Genomic DNA, 27,285 nt, shown 5'->3' with positions numbered 1-27,285 from the left:
TGTTATTTTGTGTGTGTTTAGAATCAATCAGGAGTTTAGATTCTCCTGCCCTCACGTCCACTGTACAGCCCAGCAGAGCTGCCCACATGCAGGGGATCCCGCACTCTACAGGCTCTGGTAGTTCAGAGCTGCTTTCAGCAGACCAATTTAAAGAAGGGTATGAAAACACAGAAACACACGTAAAATTTTCATCTACTGAAAATTTATTTTAGTAAATGAAAACCTGAAATAAATAATGTACATACACTAACTTAACTAACACACGAAATGTGCATGGAAGTTGTGAAAAAAGGCGTTTCAGTGTCTTTGGCCTTACTGTATGTAAACTTTTGGCCTCAACTCTATATTAAAGAGCTTAATAAACACACTCATCCATGAGAATACACAGAGTACACTGTCTGTCTGTCTAGGACTGTGCAGAAGAAGGCTATGAGGCTCTTGACCCACAGGAGAGCTCCACACAGTCCTTCTGAACACAGTGACGTACAATCCCAACTCCACATGTGGGTGTTTCTGTAGTTAACAGATAATTATGGATTGTTACAGGTTAATTTGTTTAGGAGGCCACTCAGAGTATTTCCGTCTCATCCTGTCTGTTTTCAGACTTTCCCTGATTGAAGAGGACTTTGAGAAGGATGAAGACCCAGTGATAGAGGAGTATGATGATGAAGACTCAGACTCTGAGGTGGCTGTGTCTCTGGTGAGGCTGAAGATTAGTCTCCTTGGGGCGGTGGGGGGTGGATTATAATGCACAGTGTGTATATTGATGCTGATGTACAATAGTCAATTCCGACCAGAGTGCAGTTTCCCAACCAGGTTTTCTTTGCCACAGTTTTAAACCATTTTTTCATACTGTTTATTTGCATTTATATTCTAGATAGAAAATGAAATGTTAGTTGTATAATAACATTTTTGTGTAACATAATTTCCATTAAAATTCAAATACTCTCCTACTCTTGTCATTTTATGGTAACCATTAATAGTACTAAAAATGTAAAATTAACCTAACATAAAAATTTTATATTAATAAGTTATATTCCTGATGACTAACATCCAATATTATCCCCAAGAAAAGAAAAAATCCACCACATGCTTTTGCAGAGCTATATCCTGATGGCGCTCATGAGAAATGCAGTGACTTTCCTTAATCAATCTCTCTCCCTCTCTCTCTCTCAGCCATCTACCCGCCGCTCCACCAGCTTTCTGGAAGACCTGTTTGAATGAGAATGGATTACTCTGCAGAAGGCGTCAACATACTCACTCATAAGACTAGAATATGATATTTGTTTTTCATATATGTTGGAAAAGTTTGGTAGTTCATGAATACATTAAAATTAAGCTGTTCCATTTCTTCAACCTGTGAAACTAGGTTAGAGTTATAGTTAAATATGTGTTCATTTGTTAGTAAAAACAATTACATAGTTAGAAGCAAAAGTAAAAAGATTTAGCATTGTTTTGTTCTGTTTTTCTGTTTGAACACACCTGATATGGAATTAATCAAACTCTGTATCACAAGTAAAAGACACTTTTGTTAATTGCAATATTTGAATGTTTCATATTATGAACAAAAAGTGCCGGATTAAGATCCCCTTTCCCTCAGGTCAAATAGCTACAGTTTTTTATATGGACTGTTTATACAGTTACAGTTTATAGAACTGGACAGAGAGAAAACTGATGAAGAAAGACCTTAAAGCGGAGTAGGCTGTGATTACAAAGGCAACGCCACAAAATGATACTAGTAAAATCCAGTTTCATCATGGTAGAAGAAAAGGCTGTCAGGCCTTTTTTTGTCACCTTTTACCAAGGGTAATTTTCAGAAATCAGTCATTCATTTTCAGTAATTGATTTGTTTGGTCCAGGGTTGAAGTGGTTCTAGAGCCTACCTGGAATAACTGGGTCTAAGGCCAGACAACACACCCAGCACCTAACCCAGTCACTCACACTTGTGAGTAACCACTCCATCTACCAAATTGTGTGTTTGGATTGTGAAAAGAAACCTTCACAGACAGGAAGAACACATCACACTTTTCATACCTGAGGCAGACCCTGATCATCTGACGTGTGGCCATGTGAAAGACTTCTAAACCAAATTGCACCTATGGAGCAATTCAATCTTTCAGTGTAACCTGGGTCACTACCACAACTTTTCTACCAAATTGAGCACAATTCGCAGAGTTGATGTAGAGAGTGTACCAATTAATTAAAATTGAATTACAGTGCAATGGAGCACTCAAGGCTAAATACAAGTCTGAAAGAAACGTTCCTTTCTCTCATCCCAGCAACCATGACTGACCTTCACCTGCTTCATGTATTTTCACATGCTTTTATTCGTGTAATTACACATTTCTACTCTCATTTATTGATGTATTACATAGTGTCATATTTTCATTAATTTATTAAATAATTGGGTGGGGTGGGGTTGCGGTAGGTTAGTCCTAACAGTCTAGGTTTGGTTAAGAGGCATAAGAGGGGTTCGGTGACACCTAGTGGCAAGTATTGGAAAATATTTCACTGTATAGCATGTACCAGTTCGTAAATGGTGTCTCCTACTTAAATTCATTAATTAATTGTACGTACATACCCAGTTCAGGATCGTGATGAGTTCAGAGCCTACCTGGAATCATTTAGCACAAGGTGGGTGCTTCACAGAGCAACACATTCACGCATACACCTGTGCCACTCCACCTACCAACATGTGTATTGGACAGTGGGAGGAAACCCGTGTGGACACAGGGAGAACACACCAAACTCCTCACAGTCACCTGGAGCAGTGCTCGAACCCACAACCCCGAGATCCTGGAGTTGTGTGACAGCGACAGTATCTGTATTTTATTTATTGTATTTATTTAAAGGACATTCTACCAGAAACATACATTTCACTGAAAAATGTATTATTCTTGAATCTGAGCATATATATGGAGGACATGTTAAAATAAAATATGAGAAACAAAGTGTCATCTCAGCATGCATTAATGCTTGAATAAAATACATTGTAGCACTACTTCAATCCTAAAATATCAGGTATTATCATGCTTATATATATATATATTATGATTATGATATATATATATATGCTTTTAATATAAAAGTAATATTAGACTAATATGGTAAAGTTCAGTCAAATATATAAGGAATAATTTGTTAGAATATGACTGACTTGAAATAATTTAATAAAAATATTTTTAATTCAATCAACTCAATGTTTTTAACAAAATCATTAATATTTAATTGAACACTTATTTAACATGCTCATTCAACTCACTAATACATTTATTCCTTTCCCAGCTATCTGCCTCTCTCTCTCTCTATATATATATATATATATATATATATATATAATGTTATAGCATGAAATAATATATACATATATATAATAAAGAGGAGAAATTCTATCAATTTGTCAGGTCTTGTCACAGGAGTCAGGTCCTGTCATACGTCTCAAATTGATTTCTGTGTCTTAATTTAGTGTTAATTTAGACTGGCATGTATCATTCAATAAATAACACTTGCCACTATGTGTCATCGAAGCGCCTCTAACGCTCTCAACCAATCCTATTTTAGATTGAGGTTAGGACCGCCCACCCAAATAACGTAATATAAAAGTTATTCACAAATTAATAAAAAGATACCAAAATATTTGATTTTTTTCTTTTAAACTTATATTATTTTGAGCTTATATTAGCCTAAGATAGACAGAATGCTGTTTATAGAATATTTTAAGTCACTTGTATCACAGATGATATATGGGTTGTTGTGAAGGACACTTCTCCGTAACAGTTCCCCCTTATTTTACATTTGTAAATATTATCAACATCATAGGGACACAAGCAACGCCCAATTGCCACAAACACTGGCAAAAAAGAAAAAAGACAGCAAGAGCAAAGACACAAATACATTTAGAGACTGTAAACCTCTCCCCTACCTTACACTTTAAATTGCTCTGTTGCTGAACAGAATTGATTGCTTAATTTAACAAACATAAATATACAGTCTGTGAATCTAGATGCTTGGGGTCACTGTTTCGCGTCCACACTTTTGGCGCCAATACGGTTCGTCATGTGATTGGGTGCCATGGTCATGTGGTGAGTTACGTTGTTCTTTTTCGCGCCACTACGAAATCCCGCCCTCTGGAGGGACTGACTCATCTCTTCATTGGTTACGAGTAGAGCCAGTGTGGCGTTCTGATTGGAGGAGAGCACTGACAGGCTCGTGTTTTGATTGGTCGATGGGGAAGCTTCACTCCCGCCAGTTTTCGCAGACCTCGCTACTCTGAGCGGATCGGTGCGGAAACTCCACGGTGTATAAACCATTAAAAAGTGTTTTGTTTAACGTGTTTAGGGTCTTTATCAATAATCTGGAGCTTTTAGAACTGGTAGAGGTCGATTTAGGGGTCTGAGCCTCAACAGATCTGTTTGGAAATGGCACCGAAAGACTATCTGGCGGAGAAAGGTAAGGGATCTCCATTAGGTTTAACTCTTTTCAATGAGACACGCCGATAGAACAGTGGGTTTAATCTACATATTTAGTACATGTACAAAAGTAGTCAACGCTTTACTAACGTGACTGAACTATCCTCGTGAAACAAAATGGCTCAAGTACTAATATCAAAGACAATCCAAATAATTTTGCAACTCTTACAAACATTCACTGTGTCGGTGAAGTTGCAAGAAAGTTGAATTTTCAGTTATAACCGTAAAACCCAATCAAGTTATTGACAGAAATAGGAACAGATTCTCAAAGTTATTACATTCAAATAAATGGATTAGCTCCGTTTACCACGCTTTTAAGTGGATACTGAGACATAAGTATGCCCATGATATGAAAACGTTGCCGGCAAGTGTTGATAATTATTGATAAGCATGATAATTGGTGGTAATTTCATACACCGTTTTTTTTTTATATTGTTTCAGTTGTGTATTTAGTGTGGTTCATTGTTTGTAGGTGACAAAGTTAGCTGCTTAATTTTGATAGAAGTAAGCTGAAATTAGCTTACTTAATTGGCTTACTAGCACTCGTGTGCGGTTTTTTTTATTATTATTTTAGATGAATGTTAAAACCGTATTCATTTAATTGTAGGCTACTTGATTTTTAAAAAGACATTGGGAGATGCTTCTCCTGAAGAGTTGCTCTGGACTGAAAGGGCCGCAGTGCCCGGATGTTCGACAACGAATCCCGAATCATTTTGTATTAAAAATTTGAACCGATTCGGTGAGTCGAACGTTTATCAGCAACTACGCAACGGTTACATCCGCTTTGGACCGTCGCGAGTTAAGTAATATTCGAGTATAATTTAAAAATTTAATCTTATACAGTCTCGTGCTGATGCATACTGACAGCAACATCGTTGATTTCTCTTGTTTTGGTTATGAACGCTGCCGCTTTTTCTTTTTTTGTTGTGAGTTTGTGACTCGTTTGTTTCATTAACTCGGATATTCTTTTAAAGGATCGATTCTATGAACCGAGTTTGACGGCACTTGCAGTGCCCGGATGAAGCTTGTAAAACAAAGAGCGAGTGGCGCGCGGAGGAGCACGTGGAGCGCGAGTGGACGGAACACGTTCACACAGTTTCTGTCCGAAGTAGTTTGTGGTCCGCTTCACATTTCTGACTGAACATAGACTACAAACCTATTACGTTATGATGTAGTTTTTACATGTATTTATTTGAACACCTGTTCAAAAACTTTCTTTTGAACCAGCTAAAATGTAGATTTCCTAATTTAACACACGTTTTTAAATATTCTGAAGTAGAAGGTTTAAAATGGTTCAGTGTTTTAACTCAGTGAATTACATAAGAATATACGCTGCCTTAAAATATATATCACATTTAAGGGGCAAAACATTTCCTGAAAAAAAAAAAGAATATATATATATATATATATATATATATATATATAATTCTTTTCCATTTAGCATTTAGGAAATCACCATCTCCACACAAGCTGTCCACAATTTTGCCTATCGCTATAAACAGAAACTGCATGATGGTTGTGACCAGACTATCACAAATTAGTTTCTAGTGTTTTTACATTCGCTTTTTTTTTTTTTTTTTTTTTTTTTTTTTTTTTTTTTTTTTTAAGTTTTTATTGAAAGACATTGAATCCCTTTCCCAACTTGGGTAAATAGCAATTTAAGTCAAGATTATTATTATTATTATAACGATTAGAAAATTAAATATTGTGACCCAGCATCACATGCCGTCCTGCCATTCTCCTTAATATAAGATTTTAAATATAATGAAAATGTAAGCTAAAATTTTGTAATGCTGTGCTGTAAGAAACTCACTAGGATTTAATATGTTTACATTTTTTTCGAAGTTCAATTTTGAACACTCGGGTGCTTTCCTGTGTGTCTGTCCACACCACCACCTCCTTGTACTCTCGGACGAGGCACTACTTTTTCGCAGCGCGGATGTGGACACGGTGTGAGTGAGAAGGCCGGGAGCCATGTGCTTCTTTGTTTACAAAAACAGCAGCCAGCGCGGAGCTCCGTCTCCGTTTCTCCGGCTCTGCGGCCGCTGCGGGTTTAAACCCAAGCAAATCGGCATGACTCCCGACCACCGAGCTCCGGACACAGCGCGGCGGTGAGAACGGGCGGTAAACGGGGTTTGTTTTGTAAGGTTTGCCAAAAAAGGAGGAAAGGGGGGTGCGGGTAGGGATTGGGGGGGGGGGGGGGTGTAAAGAGTCCTGAACATAAACACCAGCCATACAACTCTCTACTCTCGTTGTTTTTGGAGATAACTGCGGTCTTGTGTCCCCTTGCGGCTCTTTGTTGTATTCGCATGAAAGGCCGAGATTAAAGAACAAATGCAGTTCGATACAAAGCCAAGAGCTTTAACAAAGAGCCGATAACACACACTCCACACGAATCGGTTTTAATCCGCGCTGTGGTTTTGTCTGGTACCGTTGCTCGATCTGATGTTAGCACATGTTTAGTTTCGTTTTCGTGGCCGTTAGGAGGCGTTTCAGTGCGATGTTTTTGTTTTAACACTGTTTTTAAACACCGGGGCTTTAAAGCGCAATTCTGTTGCTCCTGTGTGGGGGAGGGTCTGGTCACGTGGTCCTGCTGTTTATCAGTGGGCGTCTCATCTTTGTGGCGAAGGAGGCACCTGCTCAGCTTCAACCCCCCCCCACCCCACACGCACACCACCCCAGTTTGAACATCTGCAGAACATTAATTTAACCCTTTAACACTGTAAAGATCGAAGGTATGTCAAAACTGCACCCTTTATAGGACTCTTCAGAATATTTTTTATTTATTTTTACATACGTTTTAAGTTTTCAAATGCATTACATGCAGTACTAAAGTATCTTATTTAGTTCTTTATTCAGATTCCCTTAAAGTGCAAGACGTTATTACCTTTTTTTTAAGAGTATGATGGACTAATGTTTTGATGTAAAGTTTAAAAATGTAGTTTTGACCCTTCAGTCTTGTCCATATGTGAAATCTACACTGCCAAAACATTGAGTTGTCTTTTTGTGATGTTATTCACATCCAAAACTCACTTCTGTACAATGTAAGGACTCTAAGCAAAGATCATTTTATATGCTTCAGTCCTAAAAATGCCATCTTTAAGTTCAAATTTGTACAGAGATCCTGGGAATAATGATTATATGGTTAGTAGTTTTGAGATATGAACAGCCATAGGTGGATTGAACAACCTTTACAATAAACCCTTTAAGCGTTCAACCGTATAACTCAAACTTTGTTCAACTGAGCCTCCATGTTGGTATCACATGCTTTGTGTTTTTATTTCTGTTTTATAGAAAAGTGTAAGCGCTTCCTTCAGGAGTTTTACTCAGAAGATGATGCTGGAAAGAAGGTGTTTAAATATGGAGCCCAGCTGGTAAGAATTTATGTTCCATCTCACTTTTATCACTCTCTGACTCTTTTGTATAATAATGGAAAATGTTTGTTCAGGAGGCATTCAAATATTCTTTAATGGTTTTTGTGCTTGTGTAGGTGTCCCTTGCACACAGGGAGCAAGTGGCGTTGGTTGTGGACCTGGATGACATGGGAGAGGAGGATCCTGAGCTGGTGGAAAGTGTGTGTGAGAACAGCAAACGATACACAGCACTGTTTGCCGATGCTGTGCATGAGTTGCTTCCCGAGTACAGAGAACGAGAGGTACGTATTTTAATAGCACTGATGTTAACTATAATAGAAGCTATTGCTTATAATCAACTTATTTTTAGGTGTATATTTCCCTAGTAAATTGTTAACCCACTTTAAGTTAATGAATGAAGATTGGTTTTGTATTAAATGTGTCCTCTGAATGTCGATCATTGTTCTAGGTGGTTGCTAAGGATGCATTGGATGTTTACATTGAGCACCGTCTGATGATGGAGACCAGAGGCCGTGACCCTGCTGATACTCGTGATTCCAGGAACCAGTACCCTGCAGAGCTCATGCGAAGATTGTAAATGTCTACAGCTGGCAATTTAACTTTTAATTGTGAAAAAGAAAAATGGTGTTAAATTTAGCAGTTAGCAGAATGGCAGAATACTGTTTCTCCTGTTACTGATTACTTAAAATAACAATATTAAAAAAAAACAAAAACAAAAACAAAAAAAAAAACTATCCACCCATTAATGCTAATAATGTACTCTTACCGATGCCCCGAGGAAGAGTAAAATAACCAGTGGTTCCAATTTTAACATTTTATGCCGACCTCTAATCTGTTAATCAGTCTTTGGGGAAACCTGGAGTAGCACGTTTTTAAAACCTCAAACGTTATGTTTGCCCCAACTTTCTCAGGTTTTAAATTTATTACCCTAATAAAATTGAATCAACTTGGCATCAGATCTTTAATACTTAATCAGTTAATAGATTTGTCCTTCAGCCAGTATAGGTTTGGATGGCTGTTTACGTTTACAGGCCTTTCGTCTCACACTGCAGGTGTCGATGTTGACTTGCTGCTCAGACTTGAATTTTTCAGATCATGAATCTTGAATCGATCTACGACCTGACTTGTGTTGGAGAAGATTTGGGGAATAATATAGAGTAATGTGCTTATGTGGAGAGGGGGAGAGTTGGGTTTGTTGGAAGATATACACAGGTCATGGTTTTGTTGGCTCTCTCACCGTGAGAGAAACCAGTGTGTAATCAGCCATAATTACTCAGAAGCCTCAAGATTATACGTTATACAAAAGATTACAGCTCTGAGACTTGGTTACCTTAAAGTGTAACACAAAACTATAAAATGAACTATTTACCAACAGAAGCTACACATGTCATTTCATAAATGTAACTTCAGTTTTAAAATCTATACTTTTACAGAACGAACCATTCTCTCTGGGTTTCCAATTGATGAATGAAGATTTGAGATGCTGCAAATGAATTGACATTAAAAAAAAAAAACAGGACATATATATAAAGAACATTTTTACAGCCTTATTCTGAATATTTAAAAACTGCAGCTACTGCAAAATAACAGAACTGAAATGAGGTTAAGGGACCTGAGCTTAATGTGTTGGTGTTTTCTCCGAGCTAATCCCTATTTCTCTCACAGCGAGGTGTATTTTCGTCCTCCATCCACCTCCAAACCAAAAGTTGTCCGTGATGTAAAAGCAGACAGTATCGGAAAGCTGGTGACTGTCAGGGGTATCGTCACTAGAGCAACAGAAGTCAAACCCATGATGGCGGTGGCTACATACACGTGTGACCAGTGTGGAGCTGAGACATATCAACCGGTACTATTAGAACCTATAACTGTAGAAGCCACTTTGAGAGAATGTTGTGATGGCTTTTTTTGTTTGTTTTTATAAACCTGTTGTATTTTCATTTTTTGTCCTCTGCCAGATTGCATCGCCGAGCTTTATGCCTCTCATCATGTGCCCCAGTCAGGAGTGTGTGACCAACAAATCTGGGGGGCGCTTGTACTTGCAGACAAGGGGCTCTAAATTCATTAAATTTCAGGAGCTGCGCATCCAGGAGCATGTGTGTAAATATACCCTGAAATAACTTTTTTTATTTTTGTATTAGGTATACAAGTAAGCTTAATAGTATTTGTGTAATGTATAATTGTAATTTAAAATTCTAACACTGTCCTGTTTCTTTGTGACTTTATGGAAATTGTAGTATTAAATATGGCAATTGCCACTTCAATCAGCAATAAAAATTAAAGACCCTCCATTTTTAAATTGTCTAAACCCAAACTCGCACATGCTTTTAGGTACAACATTATTCCCAAAAACAGAACAAATCCATCGTATGCTTTTGCGGCACTTTTTTTCTAATGGAGTGCATAACGAATGCAGGGTCCAATTATCTTTTCACTTGCCTTTATCACACTACTTTTTTAGGTTAATTTTTGTTAAATACAGTGGGAGAGTCTTAGAAATTTAAATTACTATTATAGCTTTTGTGAAAACCCTTAGACTTTTACAGTGTTTCTTTTGAATGCAATTTTTGCACTTTTTTAAAATGTAATTTCTCATTTTGAAAAATCCCAACACACCTAAGAATGCTGTAATTTCTATTTACCCATGCATTTAAGTTTTTCCTTAAGGGGTTTGTCCATCAGTATGTTCCGTCTGGTCAGAAATCACCTGTAAGTTTCTCGTTTGTCTTTTTGTAGAGTGACCAGGTTCCTGTGGGAAATATTCCTCGCAGTATGACTGTGTACGCTCGGGGAGAGAATACGCGTGTGGCACAGCCAGGAGATCATGTGGCAGTCACTGGAATCTTTCTTCCTCTTCTTCGATCTGGCTTCCGACAAGCCATACAGGTGAGATAATCCACACCCAAATGAGTGTGAAAACCCAAAAACCTAATTTACTTGATGTCCTGCAACTACACTCAGATTTTCATAATCAATTCTCTTTCACCAACATGTAATTACTACCATATACAAATCTATACTTTCAAGATGTTCTATTTTTGTTAGAAGAAAAACATCTCATCTGGCACATAAACCTGTATTTAGATAAATATCAATGTGGAGTAAAGTGTGAAGTCTGTGATTCTGGTGTTTCAGGGGTTGCTTTCTGAGACGTACCTGGAGGCTCACGTTATTACACTTATGAATAAAACTGAGGATGATGAACTGGGCACAGAGGACCTGAGTGAGGAAGAGCTTCGTCAGATCACAGGTTTGTAGCTTGCGGTTGGTCTGACTTGCTGTAGAGAATTTATTTATTTTTTTTATTCATTACACCTGATTACCTATTTAATTCATTACTGCTCAGTTATGCTAACGAGTTCTAGATACAGGGTTACTTCCAGAGAACAACAACAGCATTAAAATGGACTCAAATTGTATCACAAAACAACTGTATAGTACTAATGAAGATACTGACCCAGAGGATTTGGAAGAAATGTTAATGTGTTTGTGTTTGTAGAGGAGGATTTCTATGAGAAGTTGGCTGGGTCAATCGCTCCTGAGATCTATGGCCATGAAGATGTAAAGAAAGCTTTGCTGCTTCTGTTGGTGGGTGGAGTTGAACAGGCTCCACGTGGGATGAAGATCAGAGGTCAGATATTTATCCTCTGTGTATACACAGATACCCAAATATTGCAGAAGCCTAGTCAATATACGTTTTCTATTCCAATTGTGATTTTGCGTAATTGTTTAAAATTTTGATAGATTGTCTACAGCAGATTTTTATAAATGAAAGAAAGCTTGAAGTACAAAATTTCATTTAAGCCACAGTGCTAAACTACATTGGAATCTCTGATATAGCTTTTCCAACCTCTCGACCCCTGGATTACCTGGCAGGCGCATACATATGTTGTAGTCGGGGGTTTTATGTTTGTCTGTACAGACTTTTGAATTACATTTGTATGTATACATATGACACTAAATGTCCAGTTAATTAACCAGCTAGGGTTACTCAAATGCAGCGTTTGACTGTGCGAACACATCGACTGGCAACAGTCATGCTGCTCAGTAACGATCTTTCTCCCTCTCGTCCCAGATATACTTTTTCCTAGTCACCTTCACCCATGGTCCATCAGGAGAAGACAATACAATGAAACGCAGAGGCCACACATAATGCCCAAAACATTCTAGGAAAATCAATGTAGTTAGAGTCAATGTTGCTTGATTTTGCAAGTGTTTGATTATGTGAGAACAGTCAAATTATGGTACTCCAGAAGCCTAATTTTCATAACGACGTCAAGGTTTCAAAAACAAAGTTCAAGCAAGTTTAAGTGAGTTTTAAGGCAATTTGAGTTACCAGGACTAAAGCATTTCTTTGTGTATTTATTTACAGGTAATATCAACATCTGTCTCATGGGGGATCCGGGTGTGGCCAAGTCTCAGCTCCTGTCCTACATTGATCGCCTGGCGCCTCGCAGTGAGTCTCTTGCTGCATCACTCTAAGGTCACAGTGCTTTAGTCCAATTCACAAACTCATGTTCTTCCTCTCTCTGTTCCTCAGGTCAGTACACTACTGGACGTGGGTCTTCAGGTGTGGGTTTGACCGCAGCAGTGATGCGTGACCCAGTTACTGGGGAAATGACCCTGGAGGGTGGGGCACTGGTGTTGGCCGATTTGGGCGTGTGCTGCATCGATGAATTCGACAAAATGGCTGATGCTGACCGTACAGCCATTCATGAAGTAATGGAGCAGCAAACAATCTCCATTGCCAAGGTATCTATATTGGCCAGCAAAACTGGACTACAGCATGAATAAACTCATTCTCAGGTGCACAAATGTTTACCAAAAAATGAGATTTAAAAACCTATTTATGAGCCGTAAGAGTTTATTTGGTTAAAAACAACAAGCAAAAAACCTTATTGGAGCAAACCCAACCCCATTATTCCAGTTAGTGTTGGTGAATGTTGGTTAAACCCTTTCCACATCTATCCTCATAACAGTACAGTGTTATTTGAGATTATCATCAAATCATAATTTTAAATCAAGTGTGTTGATTTAACAAATCCATTCAATCAAGAACATCTGAAATCTGTTCACACTTGCACACAACACAAATCTTTTACTGTATATTTAAAATAAAGTGCTGTCTGCAACTGAGGACTTTCTGTTTGTGGAGCAAATGATTGTAGCAATGTATATTTTTAAACTAAGGCTGTTTTGATTTGGCTTTTTTTCCTCTCAGGCTGGCATTATGACCTCTCTTAATGCACGTTGTTCAATCCTGGCGGCAGCAAACCCAGCGTACGGTCGCTATAACCCACGCAAGAGCATCGAGCAAAACATCCAGCTGCCGGCTGCACTGCTCTCCCGTTTCGACTTGCTCTGGCTCATCCAGGACAAACCAGACACAGACAATGACCTGCGTTTAGCTCAACACATCACCTATGTCCACCAGCACTCAAAACAGCCCCCAACACACTTCACCCCCATTGACATGAAGCTGATGAGGTAAATGCAGCTAGTCATTGCTTCACTGCTTTGTGTGATCAGTGTCTGTTCATAGATTTTGTCTTAAGTAATCAGACAGTTTTGTTGTAAATTTAAGATTGTATGACGTGGGATTGCAGTGTTAGAAAACTGACAGTTTTGTGGTTTATAATGAGACTTGAAAATCATCACCGTCCAAAGAAAAGCCTGTAATTCCATGTTTGTAGATGTTTCTTTTAGTACATCATTTGAACATAGAAGCTGTCCTCCACACTGAATTTCCAAAATGGTCCAAAATTACTCTGAAAAAGTCTATTGAAAGTAAATGTAAAGTTTCTATGATGTTTTTCTTTGAACAGCATTGATAAGCATAACTATTATCTATGTCTGTAATATAGGCTACCCAAGTATTGACTGTGGCTTTTTAATTAAATTAAATTAATTTTTTTAATCCCCTTTAGGCGTTATTTAAGTAAGTGTAAGAAGAGACAGCCGGTGGTTCCTGATACACTTGCAGATTACATCACAGCTGCTTATGTGGAGATGAGAAAGGAGGCTAGAGTGAGCAAAGACACAACCTTCACCTCTGCCAGAACCCTGCTCTCTATCCTTCGTCTTTCCACAGCACTGGTGAGGACAAATCCAATCCCTGTTTTATTTGTTTTGGTTTGTGCAACAGGTTTAAGTTTAGTGTGTGTGTGAGAGAGAGAGACTAGTTTGTGGTAAAGTGCTTACAGTGCAGGTAGTGTATGTTGGATCTACTGCAGTGTGGGCACTTCTGTCACATGCTGGCCGCTGTCAACACTGGATTTGATACGAGTTTACCATTTCTCCTTCGCTGTTGCCCTGTGAAGGACTCGTGCCCTCTCCAGCGTGTGTCGATGCCTTGTGCCCAGTGATTCCAGGACCCACCACTGAATAAGTGCTTACAGACAATGAATGAATGTTGCACAGTGCACAAACATATGGCACACTTGCAGTAACCAGTGTACAATATTATACAAGTTATAGAAAAGTAAAGAATCAAGTTATGATGTGTGCACAGAAGCTACACTGTGCTGTTTGTTTTTATAGATCCTAGGTTTTCATTCTTTGTCCTAAACAACATCAACATGTGTGGCTTTGATAGAACCTGAATTTGGTTTTAGCAAATTGAACATGTTCAGAAATCAAAGCACACAATGGTTGAAGCTAGTCTGAAGAGCACCAGTGTTGTGTCTGGGTTGAAGTTTGAGCTGCTGAGTGTTAAAAGTGCTGTTTGTGCAGGTAGCTGCATTGGTCTACTGCAGAGTCAGCACTTCCATACACACACCAGCACTTACACAACTGACTTAAATATTAATGCACTTCATTACGTGAGCACCAAAGCACTGACAGAGTGAACAGGACATTCTGTGTTTTGCCAGCAGGGGGTGTAACAAAGCTTTGTCAACACCTCTGTGCTCTGAAACTGGATGTGAGTGGTTTTGTCGAGGTATCTGTCAGCTTTGCGGGGTGGGCAGTCAGCCTTCATCAGAACCGCTGTGCAAACCCATGCAAAACTGACCGCACCTCGAGTGAGCGTCGTGTGCAGATTGATTTTATAGACCATATTAACCCCAAGATTCCTCCTTTTAATCCATTTCATTTCTTTTTACCTTTTCACTATTTGGAATTTTAGATTAAGGGGCCTTTTTTTTGTATGAAAATAACAACAAATACAAGAATGATGCATTGAGTAGCGATGCACGAAGTATCCTCGACTAATAACTGCCTTTTTATGCTTGCGCATACACAGACGCCTGTAACTATACAACTATGTCTGCTGTGTGGATGTTTTTCAGTTTCTGCAGTGAACGGGCTCTGAGATTAAAGCTCTCCTGGTATCGAGTTAGTCTGAATTTTTTACTGACACACACAATAGACACATTCACATTCTCTTTTCCTCACTCTCTAAAAACGGTTGCCTGTCTAAAAACCATTCATGAATGGGGAGCCATCAGAAAATTGCTAAAGTATAAATATGGACTACACCTAATAACATTAAAAAGTATAGAAATGAATTAATACTGAATTGTTCTATGACAACCCGTGATAAATTGTTTTAGTGTAAAGTGAATTTGTGAAGATCAAATTGCTATTTATATCGGTATCGTCTGCTCAGAGGTGCTAATATTGGTATGGTATCGGCCCCAAATTTCAATGTGAAAAGTTTTTTCCGTTCACTTTTTTGAGAATAATTTTCAGATGACAGGCATTCCTTAACAATAGGCACCACAGAAAGGAGGGAGATGGAGGTTTTGCTTTGATAGAACCACTTTTATGCTTTTTGATATAAACAGCTGTAATTTTATTTTTTATTTCTGTGGCATAGACTTGTTCCTAATGTTTTAAGGGAAAAGGAAAGACCCTCGGTTGGTGCTGGTGTGAAAACAGCAGTCCTACGACATTGAAAGGAAAGTCCAGCGAAGTGCTATTAAAAGCCTGTGGCCATGGGGTTAATCCAGGGCTTTGGAGGGGGGCTTTGCTTCGTTTGCAGTCGGTCTGAACCAGCTGAAACCTAGTTTATTCAAAACACTGTTTTCCATCACTTTTGTGCTTTAGTGTTAGACAAACTTTTCTACCTTGTCTACCAAGCGTAAAATTCTGTTTTTGCGAATTTGTGAAAATACAATACCTGAATGCAAAACGAGCCATTTTATGACTAGACAGTACTACAATATGGTAAAAATTTTAAAGACTTTAACATTCAGCACATTCATACTGCACTCTTGCTACCGACCAGAAGATGCAGACAAGGGGTGGCATGTCTTTATGGTATAACATGTCAATCTAAGCTCATCTTCAGTTTCCCCACTTGTAAATAATACTTCATGTGTTTGCAGTTTACAAGTGGGCCAAACAGTATTTCCTGGTTTTTGACACCATTTTGAATGCAACAAGAGATTAGCTGGTGTTGAGAGGCGGAGACTTGGGCAATTGCTGGCTTTCCCATAAGGCATTGCACTTGTCTCGGTCTGACAGTGCCGGCACAACTCGCTGTGACCCCACCTGAGGTGTTTTGTGTGAAACTGTGAAATATGTAAATGAGCGATTTGGGAAATTTGTGGTTGATGTTTTGGTAAAATGAGTGTCTGTTGTAGGCGAGGTTGCGGATGGTGGACATGGTGGAGAAAGAGGATGTAAACGAAGCCATGAGGCTGATGGAGATGAGCAAAGATTCTCTACAGGCTGAGAAATCCAGCAACACCAGGTTTGTGAATTTGCACAAAGATAAACTTAAAGCAATACTAGGTCGCTGCTTTGTGAAATTACCTTAAAATTACAGCTTCAAAATCATTGATGTTTCACTAATCTGCAAAAGGTGGAATAGAGCCTCTGTCGCTGCTACTCCATGTTCTGCACTACAGAAAACTCTCCCTCTATTTTTGATTTCAGGAAAGTGCTGTAAAAGTAAATTTTTACACTGCAACTGTAGGGTGGAGCCCAGGAGTAAAAATACTGTCTTACCTAGTGTTCCTTTAAGTAGAAGTGCAGAACTGCTTAGTGTCTGCCTCAGCTTCTTCCCACCCCCGCTGTTAAGATGACGGCTCAGAGAGGCGGAGTGCCACTGAACAGCAGTAAATCTGTGGAATTTTTACACATCCATTCAGGAACCAAGTGTAGTCATTAAATCTTGCACTGCCCCAGCACCCACTCCAGACTTGCTTACACAGACTGAGGGTCAAGGTGTCTGAGCTGCAGAATTTTAGAAAATTCTGGATTACATACATATGCACTCAAGTCAGTGGCTTGATCTGAACAAAAATATTATTCTATATTTAGCTTCCTTTATAACTAAAATACTGTTAATCAGCCAGTACTCGATTGCATTTGCTTATCTGTAGGTCTCAAGCAAGCTGTCAAAAGACAAATGCATCTCCAAAATAGTACAGAACAAAAGAACCACCTTAACATGCAATGAATCAAGATTTTTCAGATCAAAAGCACAGAAATGCATATGCTCTCTAATCCTCCAAGCATTTTTTCATAGAAAATGTCCTGTTTCTTGGCCTGTACAGTTTATAAAACTAAACCTTACTAAAGAAATTTTAATAAACATATGGACAGTGTTATAGAAGTTGCTTTAATACAGTATGCAGTTAGTTTCATTGCCTGCTTTTAATGTTTTCAGGACCCAGCGGCCAGCGGACGTAATCTTTTCTCTTGTACGAGAGTTGGCTGGAGAGAGTGGAAAGGTTAAAGCAGTGCGGATAGCGGAGGCAGAACAAAAGTGCGTGTCCCGTGGTTTCACTCCAGCGCAATTCAAAGCTGCACTGGATGAGTATGAAGAGCTCAACGTGTGGCAGGTCAACCAGGGACGCACACGCATCACTTTCATATGAATACAAATCAATGCAACTTTCCTCCTGCTCATGTGTGACTCGTCATAACTTTTGCTTAACCAGCATGTTGCTCTTATTGATCAGAGTTTATATATAAAATTTGTCCTGTTATTAAATGTATTGCTTTCAGATTTTCAGGCTTTGGTGTTCTTGCATTTTTAATATGTAGATAATGCACAGGAATAAAACTTGTAAATATGTCTTGTCTGGATTTTTTAATGCTGTTTTTGTAATGTAGTGAACATAACATGTCAAACAAATGTTTATTTTCTTAAATTCCAGCTAATTTTGGAGCCACTACTAATCCTGCAGTTTTAAGACACATTATTCCAGATCAGGACAGATGTGTCCATGAATGATGTGCTTGTATAGAGCTTTTGGAAATATTCATCCAGTCTCCTGCTAAAATTTCTGCTGCTCCCACTCCCATTCATTTCTTTGTGGTTTTTCACTGTTTTAATTCTGTCCACAAGCTGTATGTGAAATTACCAAGGTCTGACCTTGTTACCCAAGGACCTGTCACTTCAAATTTCAGGCTGATAACCATCTTTTCCTTCTCTTCCTTTAAATGGGACAAATATCTGAACTATTTTGTTCAGAATACCCCAGAGTCACAGAACAGCACTTCTACTGTCTAAACGGCCCTGTTCAGAGCAACTGGTCTCTGCTCCTATTCAGAATGAGCCTGTTTACTCAAAAAAAATAAGTTTTGCTTTGCTGTTTTCAATCAATGCTTTTATTTATTCTATTGATTTTATTTTATTGATGCTTGTCTGTCTTTGCCCTCACATAAATGCATGTCCAGTTCTGTGAATGCAGAAATTTAGATGTGATGAGACAGTTCTGAAGTGAAGTGGCTGCCATCAAATTCTGTAGCACAAATTTGCAAGTTCTCCTTTTAGCCAATGTTTCCCCGAGTTGGGCAGATCACAAAAATGGGTTTCTCAGTTTGTGGGTAGGTAGCTCCAGATCCCCAAATTATTATACTCAGTGGCATTTTAATATTGACCTTTGAACAGGGAGCCCATATTGTGGCCTAATAGCTCAATTTTTATAAAAATGTTTAGTCTCTCAAGTTTTAATTTATGAAATACTTCACAATTTCTGTAGCAGAATTCTCTGCTTCGTTGTTAAAAATTAAGACTAACAGCTGAGATATTGTACATGATTTCAAGTTAAATACAGCAAATATTGTAATAGTTTATACAGATATTTAATGTGGATTTTTTTATATATTTAATATTTGATTAACAAATTTGTCTCAATTTTTTTGTGGTAAAGCAAGTCAGTACATGGACCTGGAACTCACACACCCTTATATGGGTGTAAAATGAATCAGTAAAACGAGATTCTCCTTCCATCTTTAAACTTTTCAGTGCTGTGACAAGTATTTACATATTTCACTGCATTGTGTGCATATATGTATATTAAGGAAATAAGACACATGGCAAAGCGCTAACCAGTTCATTTTAAAGTAAAAGAATTAGCACTATAATGTAAAGCCTGTATATGAAAATTTCAATAATCCATTCAAATTCATTGATTTAATCCTGTGTGGCACGGTTGTCCAGCAGGTAGTGATTCAGTCACCCAGCTCCAGGGACCTAGAGGTTGTGGGTTCTAGTCCCACTCCGTGTGACTGAGGAATTTGATGTGTTCTCCACGTGAGTTTCCTCCCACAGTCCAAAAACACATTGTGACTCAAAAATTGTCCATAGTTGTAGGTAAGTGCCTTACGCCCAGTGATTCCGGGTTGGCTCTGGACACACCGCACCTCTGAACTGGAAAAGCGTTTACAGATAATGAATTATTTCATCCTGTTTTCTGGGCCATGTTCGATCTGGAGGCTCCACTGGGACATTGGGCACAAGACAGGAACACATCTTGTAAAGGGTGCAAGTGCACATACCTTGTGTTGCATTCTTGGAGGAAACTGGAACTTCCTGAAAACACCTATTTTGTTTTAAGGTTTATTTTGTGTAATGTATAAATTTAATTAAACTTTGTCTCATTTTATTGTTGCGTTAAAAATCACATTTATCATTTTATTAAACAAAAAATATCCTAAAAATGGAAGTACTGTAAAAATCATTTTATTCAATACCATTAATATGAAACCGTTACCACCAAATAAAGTTGGTAAATGTTTGTATTAAAATAATACATCACAAATGTTCGTTAAAACATTTGTATACCTACAATCACATCGGTCAGTAAAGAAATATTTTCTTTGTAGTTTTGTTAATTATATAAATGTTAAATCAAGAGATTTAGCAAGTCAGAAAGTCTTGATCAGTAATCTCAATTTTCTGGAAATGGCTGGTATTATCGAGACTTCCAGACCTTATCTTCCACATGACGATAAATATTTTCGCTCCTTGTTTCTGATGAGGTTCTGCAGAGGCCTGTAATCTGAACTCAGCCAGCAGCTCTTAAATTTATATCTGGAATGTGAGGCGTCTACGGACTGGTTCACAACTGCTCCTTAAAGAGAAAACACATCTGGAACTGACAAACGTTCAATTTTCTGCATTTTATCAGCTTTCAGTTTGACACATTTTGTCAGTTTTACTAGACAGCAGGAACTTTAGCCACTAGGCTAACAGGCTAATTAGCGTGAAACACACTGAGTATTAGTTGTGTAGAGGAGTTTAGGTTTAGGTTTTGTGTGTAGATTTGAGAGTATGTTTTGTAATGTGTATAGACAGTGTTTTCTAGTTTTGTAGTTAGTGTGTGTAGATCAAGTCAAAGTTTATTGCTTTATTGTCAATAGTACAATATCTATGAGACACAGATGATTGAAATTGCGTTACTCTCAGACCCATGGTGTAGCAATACATTTTTAACATTAAATAAACACTAATAGAAACTACCAAAAAAAGGCCTTGGTCCAGTCTGGGAAGGCCAAGGCCCAAGTTTCAAATATTGGTGGGTACAAAATGGGCAGATGCAGAAAGGGTGTTTATAGCATTTCTGTATATCGTAAACACAAATTAGAGCATTTTTGAAGGTGGTCAGTACCAAATGAATCATGTCAGAATCTGTGTACAAAATGGAGTGTCTGAAAGTGGGGCAAAAAGTGACTTTCAGCATAAACGTCTCGAACATGTTTGGTTGTGTGTAGTTAACTTTGGGGTGTAATGGTGTGATTTATGAGGAATAGTGGGTGGGGTCAATGGGATGGGTCAGCGAATCACCAGCCGGCTCCTGTGTGACTGACATTACTGTGTGTGTATAAAACAAGTGTGTGGAGTTCAGCAGTCAGAGCGGATTCTGTGAGAGGGGTAAGTTCCTGCTTTACAGAGATATTACTTCTATTCACTTGTTCCTTATGTCTTTTTCCTTATGAAATGTTTAATTTCAGCTGTGCATCAGGAAACCAATAGGGTTATACAGCAGATTTAAGATAGCTCATTCTGAAATGAATCCATGAGTATTTTAAGATAATTTAATTATAGACATTTTCTACTTATTTAAGTACATTTTATCCAGGAAAATTCCTGTATTCTATTACCTGTTTTATTTATTTTTTTCAAGATTATTTACTATTGGTTAATAAAGAAATAAAACTTACTAAATAAAAATACTTAAATCTATAAGTCATTTTGAAAGAGCTTTCCAACAGCCTCATAGTGAGAAAGACTGGATATTTTATAGTTATTAAATTTCTGTGTTCTTAATTTATTATGTTGTACACCACATTGATTTTTGTTGTTTTAAAAGAAAATAATCTTTTAAATAATAATAATAAAAAAATTACTTGTTTAAAGCAGTCCTGATTAAGGCAGAAATTACAGTGAATATTTTCTTAGGCTTCTTTTGCTTTATTGGGCTGTTATGCTTTAAATGGCTGTTATGAGAAGCAACATGATTAAATTTTTTTGTGTGTGTTTTTGTTTGTCCACACAGTAATAATGGTGTTAAAACTGCTCTGTGCGCTTTGCTGCTTTGCACTCCTACCTCGTAAGTCTGTATACATTCACATGCAAAGTATTAATATTAACTAAATTATCAAATAGTGAGCCAGATATTTTACACTAAATGTGTTTTATTTCTCTCTGTTTTAAGGATGGCTGGATGCTAAGTCACTACTAAATGTGATAAAACAGGAGAGTGAAGGTATAAATCTCTTCAAAGATTTTTAAATCTTTAAGTACAATATTTGTCTGATTAAAACAAGTGAATTCACACTAAAATTATAGAAATATTTTATTTATTTTGTGGGAAAAAATTAATGAACGAATTAAGGTGATAGTATTACTGCAGGGTGATATCAGATTATTCACGATATTGGCAATGCATTATCTGGTGTTTCGATTTGAATGAGATATCAAATCTGTGTTTCTCAGTTTACACTGTGTATAAACCCCTAACGCTGGGTGATTTCAGCTACTTTAAGGTGAACTCATTGCTGTATAATCCTTACAGACAAGGACATGCACATGTGTCTAAACTTACTATGGGCTAGCTAGACCATGGTTATAAAGCTCGCCAGAGTAGTGAACTTCTGAAGCATAGGGCTCCACCCTGTATTTTTGAGATGAGCTGAAGTGCTGTTTGTGATTCAGAAATAATATATAATTTATAATAATCAAATAAATGTAAAGTTTTCACAGCAATATTCTAACAATAATCTAAAGCTTTCCCAGAGATGTAGATGCTGTTACTGCACCAAAAGCAAACAAACTTACTATTAAAATAAATTTGATTCCAAATCGCACATTAAATGAGCAAGAGTCTACAACATTTAAAATACAGTGTATTTGGGATAAAAGGGTATTGCATTTAAGAGAGACTCATTAGACAAGAAACTAGTAACTACTGACCATTTTTTGACCAAGTTTTTCTGCTGTACGTCTGTGTCTTCGTGTGTGTGTGTGTATCTGTGTTTGTCAGACATGGCTCCAGTGAGCATAGATGCAGAGAAAGCAAATGGTTTCCTCTCCAGCTCTAGGGGTCGGCGTAGTGTGGAACCCCGCTGGTACAGACAGACCCCAGACTTCCAGGCGTACTATCGCTACTACAGCAGCATTGGCCACACAGAGGGGGTGAGACAGAGTACAGACACAAAACAGCACAGACAGAAACACTCCCTCCAGAAGAGAATATCCACATTCACCCGCTATTTTCCTTGCTGTGGTTTAGATTTGCTTTAGTTCTACACAAGAGCAAATGTGGTTTATAAAGCTATTATATGCAGTGTAGTAATGGAGGCCTGAGACCCACCAGCCAGCACTGTTCAAACTGCAGACTTAAGGCATCCTACACTTTCCCCAAACCCCTCAATCACAAATAGGCCAGGTGAGGTCAGTCCTGAACTGGGGCCACATGGCACAACAGATGGTGGCACTGTCACACAGCTCCAGGATTCTGGTGTTGTGGGTTCAATTCCCATCTCAGTATTCTTCTTGTGTCTGCTCCTCTTTACTTCCACAGTCCAAACACACATGTTGGACTGTGGATTAACTGTGTGAAATTGTCCTTAAGTGTGAGTGTGGGAGAGCGTGTAAATGTGTGAGTGACAGATGCGTTGTGATGAACTGTCCAGGGTGTGTTCCTGCTCTGTGCCAGTGATCCCAGGTCTACTTTGGGCTCATCGGGACCCTGAACAAAATGAAGTGGTTACAGAAAATAAATATAAAAAAAACGAATTCTACAATCACTCTAATCAGTTTGTATTGAGCATATGATGACTTGGCATGCAGTTTTCTCCTATAAAAGTAGGATATTATATGATTCCAATACACATCAGATACAGTAGCCTTTTAAAAATCATAGGACAACAAAGCTGCCTGTTACTGGCTATGCCATCATTTGCATGTTTGTCCTTTATTTTGTTTCCTTCCTTCCTTTTATCCTCCCTTGTTTCTTTATACAAAAGGACTCTTGTTCAATTCTTTTTTACGAGTCCCCCACCCACACCAACCTCATAAATTAACGTTTAGGACCACCATGAGAAACAAGATGAAAATATAACTTATTGATCTAGGAACACAGAGTGTGACACCAAACTAACACCTTATTACTGCAGAGAGTGTTATTTAACATTAGTTTGCATGGCTATGAATTTATCCAGAGATATTCATTTTTGTTTTGTGATCATGTCTTGCCCAACAACAACAAAGACATTCAAATATACATAAACTACCCTGAAAACAGTATTAGCTCATATATATGAGATAATGGAAAAATCTGTCAATTATAAATGCTAATTAAAAACAAAAGATTTTCTCATGTGCTGACTCTTTTTGATTTTGTTGCTATGTTTTATACTTTCTGTCCTGCTACAGCTATATGAGATTGACAAGATAAGGATGCTCTATCAGCAGATGCGCCAGCTGGAAAATGTTTATGGCCCGAACGCCTCATACTTCCAAAGTAAACTAGGCATCCCCGTCCTCCCACCGCTGCCCAAATGTGATCCAGCCAAAGACAAGAACTGTAAACCTCCCCCTCCTCCCCCCCCTGCACCAGAGTCACGCCCTGCACCCCCAGCACCTGCTCCAGTTAAAAGCCACACCTCTACTCCCCCAACCGTCCAGGCTGATGTTATTTACCTCTGCAATGCCAAAGACCCTCTCTGCAAGCCACACATCGTTTACCTGCCTTCAGGGGCGGTGCCTGTGCTGTGTGACCCTCGCTACCACCCCACCTGCAAACTGGAGGGTCCCCCATCCACGCCCCCTGCTCCCATTGTAATCAAGAAAGTCATCCTGCCCCCAAAAGTTGCCCCTCCCCCAAAAGCTGCCCCACCCCCTCCACCAATTGTGTATAAGGGAATGGAGTATGACTGCGATCCCTACTGGGACCCCGACTGCCTAATCGACAACCCACCTCGGGTCATCAAGGGGAAAGTGGTCCTGCCCCCTCCACCGCCCCAGCCCGAAGAGGAGGAGGAGGAGGAGGAGGAAGAAGAGGCATCTACTCTGGCCCCGCCACCGCCCCCTGCCCCCATAGCTAAGAAACAACCAGTCCCCTACTATGGTTACCCCTATTACCCCTATTACCCCCATGACTTCCAGTCTGAGCTGTATGATCCCCAGCGATTCACTTACCCCTCACCTAACACTGACACTGACAAATAGAGTGATATTTGTTTCAGTAATAAACAAATAGACAAATAAACAAGTAAGAGATTCTGTGTGATAAGGAAAATGTGTTACTTGGGTTTTTGGACAACATACAGTGCTTATGTATAAGTAGAAATTCTTACAGTCAAAAACAGAAAGAGTATAAGAAATCACACTTAGATGAAAGTATGGGTACTGTGCCAGGATTGAAAATGAAATGCAGCAAAACATGTACTTGAATGAAAGCCAATATGTATTTGCATTTAAAAATAAAATACAATAAATTAATAAACAAAAGCTACAAGTCTTCTTTCTTGGTTGGTGTGAGACGCGGTGATGGTATGGTGTTGTATATCATTCCTACTATACATTTATACATCGCAAAAATAAATACGTTTTTTGTTTTGTGAAATTAAACATAATTTCCCACCTATATAAATTTGGTTGGATGTTTTAAGAAGGATCTGAAGTGAATATATATATATTTAATAAAGTTTTACATGAAATTTATGTTTAGTTAATGTTAAGAACAATGTAAAAATAATGTTTCAGTGCATAGTGCAGTTACATGGTATAGAAAATAACCACTATATTCTATGGAAATTAGTATGTTTTGATTCCCTGACTATGTAACACCACCACTCAAAAGAGTCTTGGGTCTTTGTCTTCTTTGGTAACATAGTTAGACAGAAGTGTCTGAACAAGAACAAAGAGAAACTAGGCAAGCCTAGTTTAGCCGGACCGCCATTAGCCATATAATCATTGTCACAGAGGCTTTGCTGGCATTTAAACAGAAAAAAGCCCTTGTCATTGAAAGATCTGGATAAGATTTTGTGCTTCATACCAATGTCTTTGTTTACAATAATAACAAATAATAACAAACTATAAAACTAGTTTATCTTGTCAGTTGCTGACAGTGTATTTATGATCATTGTTATTTTCTGTTCATACAAAGCTACAAATCTAAAGCACTGTGTTGAGATGGTACTAAAGCAACTCGTTTACAAAAAAGCAACAAGATAACATTTAAGGTTTTGAACATTTCTAAAGCCAAACACCTAAACATTTTATCAACCAAGTAATATATACTTGATAAAGTAACAGGGCATTGCTAGGAACTAGATATGTATTACTGACTTACATTTCTATAAGGGTCTGACTGATAAAACGGTTTTGTAATTAATTCAGTCTTGTTTGTTCTGAGTAACACCTCTGGTGTCTGGCTCTGGTGTTCTGGCTTTAATAACCCCGCGATTTTTCAAATAAAAACAAAAAGCTGTGCAGATGTAATTTACTCGTCTAAAAGTCAGTAACTGTGAGATGTGTCAGTGAATTTGTGTCGTTATAGGAACAGACAAGATGACTTTCTGTTTGTTACATATATAGTAGAAGACAAAAGGCCGGGTCACAGAAACATTCTCCAAACATAAAGACACTATGATAAATATTACCTCAACAACGTTTAACACATTTCTGTTTGATGCTCCAGTAAAACACTGAGCTGCTCCCCGCGGTGAATGATGGACCTATAGCGCTGAAGAGGCACGAGTGTGTCCCAATTCAGCTTTCAACACTCTGACCCCTTGAACACGTTCAAGGAAAAGAGGACCTCTTGTCACCGCCGAACGGCTCCAAATTTAGCTCACAAACTGGAATGTGAAATATGGCTGAACTAACAGACGGTGTAGTGGTGTAGTGGCGCTTAACCGTTCCTACTCGCGCATGCACGTTTCAACATTAGGTGTCAGTCAGTCAGTCAGTAAGCAAACTGACACCTTATCCACAACCACTGACTAGACCTTTCAGCTGTTTCTCATAACTCCTTCACTGCTGCCCTTAGTTTCCAGCCCCTGATACTGAACTGCACAAGCAGGGATTTGGCAGAATTGGCTACAAATCCCCTAACACCTATCTCCACCGGTCCTACATGTGCTTGCCTGTCACCCACGTTCCCTCACCTCAGCAGCCAAGTCCGCATATTTCAGCTTCTTCCTTTTGAATGCTTCGTCTACTGCATCCTCAAATGGAACTGTTAAATCTATCAAATAAACTATCCGTTTACTTCCTTAGTGTAGTTAATGCAGAGCTCTCTGGGACCTGCGTTTTTTTACCTATGTCTTGAATACGTTCCCCTCACGCACAATCCTAATTGCTTTATTACTACAACCACTCATCAATGCATTTACTGCTACCTTAATATGACTTGCCTCCATCACCCACAATTCTTGCCAATTGATCTTCCGCTTTTCTAGATTCTCCAGCCAATGGCCTTTTTTTGCTTGTGACACTGCTGTTGCACACCGTCCTCCTCTCCCTGATCACAAATAAGTCTAGTCATCATTTGCCTTCTCTCTGGTCATGTGGCATTTTTAAAGCTTTCCACGAATTACCTGACCCAAGGCCCGCTCTTCCGCATTGCACTTGGCCAATCACACCCCTTAACTCTAATGAGCTCCTGGCTACCTGCACTGCCAGTCGTGGGTTCCACTTCCTTCATGTTTTTGTGACTGGCACTGCTGCTTTAACCACTGCATCCTTCAATTCT

At 38.5% G+C, this 27,285-nt stretch overlaps 3 protein-coding genes across 10 annotated transcripts in view; all 3 read left to right on the top strand.

The window, feature by feature from the left end:
- The window catches only part of LOC136664636 (cohesin subunit SA-3), a 34,390-nt gene extending 32,173 nt beyond the window's left edge, over positions 1 to 2,217 (top strand). For 3 of the 7 annotated variants that reach the window (XM_066641947.1, XM_066641950.1, XM_066641945.1), the window contains 4 exons: positions 22 to 157; positions 411 to 503; positions 604 to 700; positions 1,177 to 1,745. In XM_066641947.1, coding sequence (XP_066498044.1) covers positions 22 to 157; positions 411 to 503; positions 604 to 700; positions 1,177 to 1,224 — 374 coding nt within the window. In that variant the 3' untranslated portion in view covers positions 1,225 to 1,745. Of the gene's footprint in view, positions 1 to 21; positions 158 to 410; positions 504 to 603; positions 701 to 1,176 lie in introns of all 7 variants that reach the window. The other 4 variants (XM_066641948.1, XM_066641946.1, XM_066641951.1 and 1 more) reach the window with 4 other exon arrangements.
- A 1,988-nt stretch (positions 2,218 to 4,205) lies between these two features.
- On the top strand, positions 4,206 to 17,866 carry mcm7 (minichromosome maintenance complex component 7). Of its 2 annotated transcripts, none has more exons than XM_066643039.1 (15): positions 4,206 to 4,449; positions 7,764 to 7,843; positions 7,960 to 8,124; positions 8,292 to 8,416; positions 9,509 to 9,689; positions 9,799 to 9,936; positions 10,577 to 10,726; positions 10,976 to 11,090; positions 11,340 to 11,471; positions 12,213 to 12,296; positions 12,381 to 12,592; positions 13,062 to 13,327; positions 13,768 to 13,936; positions 16,429 to 16,538; positions 17,460 to 17,866. In XM_066643039.1, the coding sequence occupies exons 1-15, from the start codon at positions 4,419 to 4,421 to the stop codon at positions 17,668 to 17,670; spliced, it is 2,169 nt and encodes a 722-aa protein (XP_066499136.1). In that variant the 5' UTR covers positions 4,206 to 4,418; the 3' UTR covers positions 17,671 to 17,866. The 2 variants fall into 2 exon arrangements, with proteins under 2 accessions (XP_066499136.1, XP_066499138.1); XM_066643041.1 differs by lacking the exon at positions 4,206 to 4,449 and adding an exon at positions 6,523 to 6,580 and having other exon boundaries at positions 17,460 to 17,864.
- Positions 17,867 to 20,824: 2,958 nt separating this feature from the next.
- On the top strand, positions 20,825 to 24,844 carry LOC136665351 (uncharacterized). Its single transcript, XM_066642932.1, has 5 exons — positions 20,825 to 20,954; positions 21,580 to 21,633; positions 21,739 to 21,789; positions 22,567 to 22,718; positions 23,961 to 24,844. The coding sequence occupies exons 2-5, from the start codon at positions 21,585 to 21,587 to the stop codon at positions 24,753 to 24,755; spliced, it is 1,047 nt and encodes a 348-aa protein (XP_066499029.1). The 5' UTR covers positions 20,825 to 20,954; positions 21,580 to 21,584; the 3' UTR covers positions 24,756 to 24,844.
- The last annotated feature ends 2,441 nt before the right edge of the window (positions 24,845 to 27,285 follow it).

Source organism: Hoplias malabaricus, chromosome 13 (assembly GCF_029633855.1).
Source record: "Hoplias malabaricus isolate fHopMal1 chromosome 13, fHopMal1.hap1, whole genome shotgun sequence".
Lineage (NCBI taxonomy): Eukaryota > Metazoa > Chordata > Actinopteri > Characiformes > Erythrinidae > Hoplias > Hoplias malabaricus.
This window is presented reverse-complemented; position numbering and strand designations above follow the sequence as displayed.